Source organism: Sphaeroforma arctica (genome assembly GCF_001186125.1).
Source record: "Sphaeroforma arctica JP610 unplaced genomic scaffold supercont1.210, whole genome shotgun sequence".
Taxonomy (NCBI): domain Eukaryota; class Ichthyosporea; order Ichthyophonida; genus Sphaeroforma; species Sphaeroforma arctica.
The window spans coordinates 35,830-42,465 of NW_014040348.1; the positions used below are offsets into that span (position 1 = coordinate 35,830).

General features: G+C 42.8%; 1 protein-coding gene across 1 annotated transcript; it reads right to left on the minus strand.

The window, feature by feature from the left end:
- Positions 1-218: 218 nt before the first annotated feature.
- On the minus strand, positions 219-5,439 carry SARC_03923 (hypothetical protein; the record flags this gene model as incomplete). Its single annotated transcript, XM_014302268.1, has 7 exons — positions 219-344; positions 682-766; positions 1,903-2,015; positions 2,344-2,551; positions 2,967-3,195; positions 3,889-4,638; positions 5,403-5,439. The coding sequence occupies 7 exons, from the start codon at positions 5,437-5,439 to the stop codon at positions 219-221; spliced, it is 1,548 nt and encodes a 515-aa protein (XP_014157743.1).
- Between the last annotated feature and the right edge of the window lie 1,197 nt (positions 5,440-6,636).

A 6,636-nucleotide genomic window follows, 5' to 3' on the forward strand; every position in this document is an offset into this window, starting at 1 on the left:
ACAAAATATTAGACAGCCCATCTTCCAGATGCGGTATAATCACTATTGTCATTGGCTCGAGAGATATTAAATCTAGAGGTGACGATTGTGGCTACGTATGTATCCCATAGGTAGGAGCATTTAGAAGCATAGCTACCAACACAGAGGGGTAGATGCATAGGTGGTGAGATTTTTTATATACAGGGCTGTGCCCGTAGGTCGTGAAAGGCGATCGTACATTACTGAGCCAACCAGGGCATGGCCCGTATTACTTCCTTCCTGCGATCTCCATAGTCGTACTGAAGCTCTTCACCAGCAGAGATATCGCGCGATGCAAAAAAGCATAATCGCGGAGTATCAACGACCTAGATTTATAAAACAAAAGTTGTTTTATTGTAGTTGTGTTTTTGACAGAGTTTACTCGCTTGTAATAACATTGCATCTACTGCCGATTGGAATACTGCTAAATAAAAGTAGCCCTTAGTAATATTACAGGGATTGTGGATGAGAACAAACGGTACAGGCGATTGGTGTGTTCATTCTCACACGCTATTCGACTAAAAAAATATATCATGTAACGAGCTACAAGAGAAAGTGCCAATACAAGGTTCCAGAAGTTGGTGAATTGATACACAAAGCAGACCATGGATACTGATGAACAGGTGTTGAACCTTGATACGACTACTAGTGTAAAATACATACCAGGAAAGCTTTCGTGTGAACATTTGCTAGTTTCTTGTTATGGTTAATGAGACGTCCCTTCCTGCCCGCAACTGTAGCATCAACACTGTGAAGTAGTATCAGAGTTCAGAGAACAGATCAGCTCATTGCAATGGCGCGAATTTCTGGACATCTGGAGCAGCTCGCTAGTTTCAAATACACGATAAGCTTGTGAGCATCGCTTATTGTACAACACACGCACAGTTGAATAGCTATAGACCACTTTGCAATGAAGGACATACCAATATCGGCTGCTATCGGGCATTTTGAAATGGTACATATATGACCCGTATTTCTCCGGGAATCTTGAGTAGTTTTTGTCACGCCTGCATGGGGCGAGTCAAGGTGTGGGTTTGACGAACTGCATGCCATCACAGACACGACTGATAACTTGTTTTTTACAATATTCGAAGGCAATAGTGTAGAATATATTGCACAATATTGATCAAGACACGCTATGTAATATCTCAAGTGAACTTACAGACAACCTTTTTCTTGAGCAATACACCGACTAAGGCTGCTCAGCAGATGCATGGGCGCCTATATTGGAAGTATACGTATCCGAAAGTTATTAGACAGTTATACCGGACTGCTTTGGGTATATCTTTCACGATCCGACAAGTTCTACGTTTAAGCTCAGAAACAAACATAAGAGCAGTCGACAGCACAAACTCGAGTTCGAAAATGGTATGCTAATAAAACCGCATAAACTGGATAAGTAAAAAGTAATATGCAAAACGAAACCAGGTATACGGAAAGATCTTCACGTGTGAAGTGGCACGTAGAACATCTATTTGAAAGCCACAAGATGGACAGTATACGCTTTGCATACACATATAACTTTTATTAAAGTCTCCACACTAGATATCATAAATTGGTAAATAAATAAAGAAAGAAAGAATAAATAAAGAAATAAATATTATATATATACGAGTATGATAACGGAAAAGGCTTCTAAGGAGATGTCTGCACACAGCCTCATGCATCGGGGTAACAGACTTCTAACTAAACTTCATCGCGCCAATCATAGAAACACACCGTCACAACAGGAGGATCGTCGATGCATGCCGGTTTCAATGCCCATGTTGATGCTCGGGGGTGCCAAATACATACAAATGCGAGTTACGGAACACGTCATATCACACTGGCACTGTTTATATGCCACACACGCACACATATCACCCCCCACTCAAGTAATTGTACCTGTCTGCTTCCACAGGATCAATCAAATCTCCGGAATACTCACAGACGAAATCACCTCGGATGAGATTGATCTTACAGCGCAAGCCTTTACCCATGACCTCATCCTCGTATATCTGCATTGAACGGGAGTCATAGTTATTAAACTTTACATTCACCGAAGCTTTACACTTTATGTTTGTATGCACGTACCTTTTAAACTGTAGATATGTAGCGGTTTTATTACCGCACCTAACAAAGCACTTAGGTTTGCAGCTTGATACGAACGGTGAATACATGTCGAGGTCGAAATACTTTCAGAAGCGAGACACAAGACAGCATCCAATACAAGACGAGAGTTTGTCGAGCTGCATATTGAAAGGTAGCGAAACGAAATATCGAGTGCATAAAGGTATACGATGCACACACAAATGGCATAAACTGCAAGGATTGTAATTTACACACCTCTAGATGCGACTCGTCCTGTTCAAGTATTCGCTTTTCTAATAGCAGCCAATTTTTTTGCTTAACCTCACTCTGAGTCTTGCGGCGGCTTCGTCGGTATCCGTAATCTAGAAGACTGCTCTGATTGGGATCGACAACTGCCTCCTTTTTCTTTCTTCTCTGAGCCGGTTTCTTGTTGTCGACTTTTTTAGGTCTGTCGTGTTTAGAACTGTTTCAAGCAACGTTTTTAGTGTGAGTGGCAACAAAAAGGTAATTCAAGGAGTGCAAATAATAAGCTAGCTTACTTCCTGGGTATTTCTGATTTTTCTACGAAACGAAACGGTTGTGCGTTGTAATCCTCGAGTCCACAAAAATGTTTGAGAGCTGCACATATAAACCCACAGGCGGTCGCACCGGGTACAATAAGTGAACGGAATCTCGCACTAGCTACGTGCAGAGGTAGCTCACTGGAACATTATGCACTCCAACAAGAGTTGCTGAGATGACTATTATGTTCATCGAAACGAACAAATACACGACTAGATTGACACCTCCATCACCTCACAGTGTTGCTTTCACTTGATGCCATACGCTGAGATCCTTAGTTGAGAAAAACACACACATGTTTGCAAGGGCACACATACCCGTCCTTGACTGCTGGGGAAGGCGTCTTCTTATCCGCTCGGGTACCCACGCCGACACCGTCCTGTGTATTTGCGTCTTCATCTACGAAGTATCTCAATAAGGTATTGTGCGATAAAGTGGATGACTCGGGCGTTCTCTTGTCGATGGACGTTCGGCTCTTGCCTGCCGCGCCACTCAATTCTCCACGCCGACAGGGTGTAGGTGCATCCAAGTGCACATAGCTATGCTCTGTAATGCAACAACCGTGCACTATGAGCAAAACCAGGCGATTTGTATGCATGTTGCATACGGATTGCAACCGTCAATACCAGCGCAGACACAAGCAATTGGCTAATGCTGTATTTTCGGTAGGCTACTACTAGACCAAGCTAACCTCTAGATGGGCTGGTAGTGTACAGCGAAACACCTTTCACACAAAGAACATTCTGCCGCACTCAACCTGGAGCGAGTGATCAATATTGCACACTCTACAAGCAAATACAGTCGCAAAAAGTAGAGTATTCTTTCACGCGCTAGAGATGTAGTAAATGGCTTTCTTTTCTCGTAATATTGTATGGGTATGATAAATTTAATTTACCGAAACACCAGCCGTAACTGTAACTCAGTTGACCGTACATACAAACATCACTTGATATCTAATGTACCGAAACACCAGCCGTAACTGTAACTCAGTTGACCGTACATACGAACATCACTTGACTTTGAACTATTGCATTCACAGGTAGCATCAGATGGATCACAGAAATGATTGGGAAGAACCTTAGCACTTCAAGACCCAGAAGCATGGGGAGTATACACAACCCAACCTACCCAGAGACCAGATATGCAAGCTTCCACTGAATCGGTAAACGGGGGCATCCATAACATCTGATGAGATCCACCAACTTTACCAAACACAAAACTGACCACAAATGCACTCACCCTTATTTTCCCTGTGCCTCGATGTGGGCATGGATCCTGTACCCGAGCTTTTCCGCAGATCTCGTTCGGTGTATTTTGCCACAGATGCTCGTTCGAATGCTCGTTCGGATGAGTGGAAATCCGTTTGCCGGCTACGTGTCATTGCCCGGGTGCGTGGTGTGGGCATGTCTCGTTCACCAGATACACGCTCTCTGTCAGCAGACACGCGCCGTTTGTCAGCTGAGACACAATAACTGTCAATTGAAGTACACTCTCTTTCCTGGCCCCGCGAGCCGCTGTTCGCATCCGCATTGCGCGACGTCTTCGCGGTATCTCTCGGTGTATGACCACTGTAGCGATGACTCAACTCTCGATCCGGCTTAGCTACTGGAGTTCCCGAGGCGTTACACGTGGACGACTCTCGTACCCTCGCGCTACAGTCATGGCGAGTATCTGCCTGTCTCTCCGCTAAATGATCTCGTTCGTGCGAGCGGTACGTAGCCCTTCTGCGTTGAACGCTCTCAGTCCTTTCGATTGTGCCGTGTTCGTATGTATCCTTGTGTACTGTTGGAGACTTGTTGGTCTCACGAGGGTGATATGATTCTCTATCTTGCATAGGGGTGCAGTACCTTTGGGGCGAAGTCCTCTCACAGTCATCTTCGCGCACGACCGTATACGACGTCGCATCAAGACGCGCACGTCTATCGTCTCCCCTACTCGATTGCCTGCTAACAGATACAACACTGCATTCCACGGACGTTCTGCTGCGCCCTGCAGAGCTTCTGCTGGGATTCGCAGACTCTCTGCAAGGTTCTATGGATGTACTGATGCATTCAACGTATGTTCTAGCGTACTCTACGGAGTCTTCACTACGCTCTACTGATGTTTTACTTTGTACACTGCGGCGTTCATACGTTTCGTGATTCTCCTGGGACGATGAGCTGGTTGTCTCTCTTATACTCCTAAAAGTATAAGTACACATCGCGGACAATGATGAGTCAAGCGTTTCATCGTAAGTATCTACAGCGGTGTAATGCCTTGTATATTCATATAAATGTACTTTAAAGCGTTCAAACGGTATTGTCCGCTCCAATGAGCGCTAGAGCCCTTAAGTATACACACAAGCGAGAGGGATTCGAAACGTCAAATATCGACGACAAAAATTAAATACGGATGCCCAATTGTGACTTTTTTAACGAACACGGATCCCGAAGTAATACATTGGCACCCAGTGGCATTGGGCCAACCATTAGTTCTCGAATCTATTAAAGTGAGAGCTGTGACTATCCAGTCTTTAATATAGCCTGGTTTACGCGGATACAAGAAGCAGGCAGTGGCTTTCAGAGAAGAAACTCAGACACACTCCGGCATAATCACGGAAGATAACCCAACATGATAGGAGATATTGGAATACGTATAGATTTGAAATACTATTATACAAATGCGCCGCGGTGTAACTAAGGCATGAGAGTGGCACATGAAGATATATTGTTATATACAACCAAAGTTGCGAGGCTGACGAGATGTAGACTTACCGATCTCCATCGTGTCTGTCCGACTCTTCTCGGCCATCATGCCGGTCGACTGGGGTAGTTTTGGTAGACACCTGCAGTACATGCCAAAGATATAGCAAATATAAAAAAGTAGCTGGCAATCTACAGTATTCTCCCAGTACATGCTGTTTTTTTCTCGGTAACTATCAAGATTCGTTAGTTGGCATTACACCACATTCACGTGCCAATATTTGTCGGATATGAATTCGGCTCATACAATACATTCGATATATATAGTTGAGCTGAGAGCATAGACGTGCGGGGACAATAGAGTACCTTTGAAATTCTGATGTTATCGTCAGAAACGACGATGCTACGTTCTTTCAATTCTTTGCCTGGTGCTCCGCCCCGTCTACGAGAAACGCGAAAATCCAGTTGCCCACTCATGGCCACTCTCTTTTCTTTACCTGCTATCTGGTGGGACAAGGTGATGTTATAAAGCACGTTAAAATTCGTGTGTGAGTGGCCTACCACAGAGTAATCAAACCTAACTTTGGCAACGAATGCACAAGCTGGAGATGCACGCAAAAACAAACGTATTTGTATACTCAGAAATATCTCAGACACAGACAGACACACATAGACACAGACATAGACACAGACAGATACAGACAGAAACACATAGACACAGACAGACACACATAGACACAGACAGACACACATAAACACAGACATAGACACAGACAGACACAGACAGACACACATAGACACAGACAGACACACGTAGACACAGACATAGACACAGACAGACACACATACAGACAGACAGACACACATACACACATACACACAGACATATATATATATATATACATATATATATATATATATATATATATATATATATATATATATATATATATAATATATATATAAATAGAAATAGAAATATACTTGTTTATAAATAAATATGTTTGTGTTTATACGTATTTGTATATATACTTGTGTATAAATACAACTATATATGTATACCCGCACACATATTTACTCTTTCTCTCCCACACACACACACGCATGTATTTTTACATATATATATAAACATAAAATTCTATATATGAATACATGCACACACACACACACACACACGCATATATTTATATATATATATAAACATAAAATTCTATATATGAATACATGCACACACACACACACACACACACACACACACACATATATATATACGAACATGTGTACTCTCAAATAGAAAAATCCATTG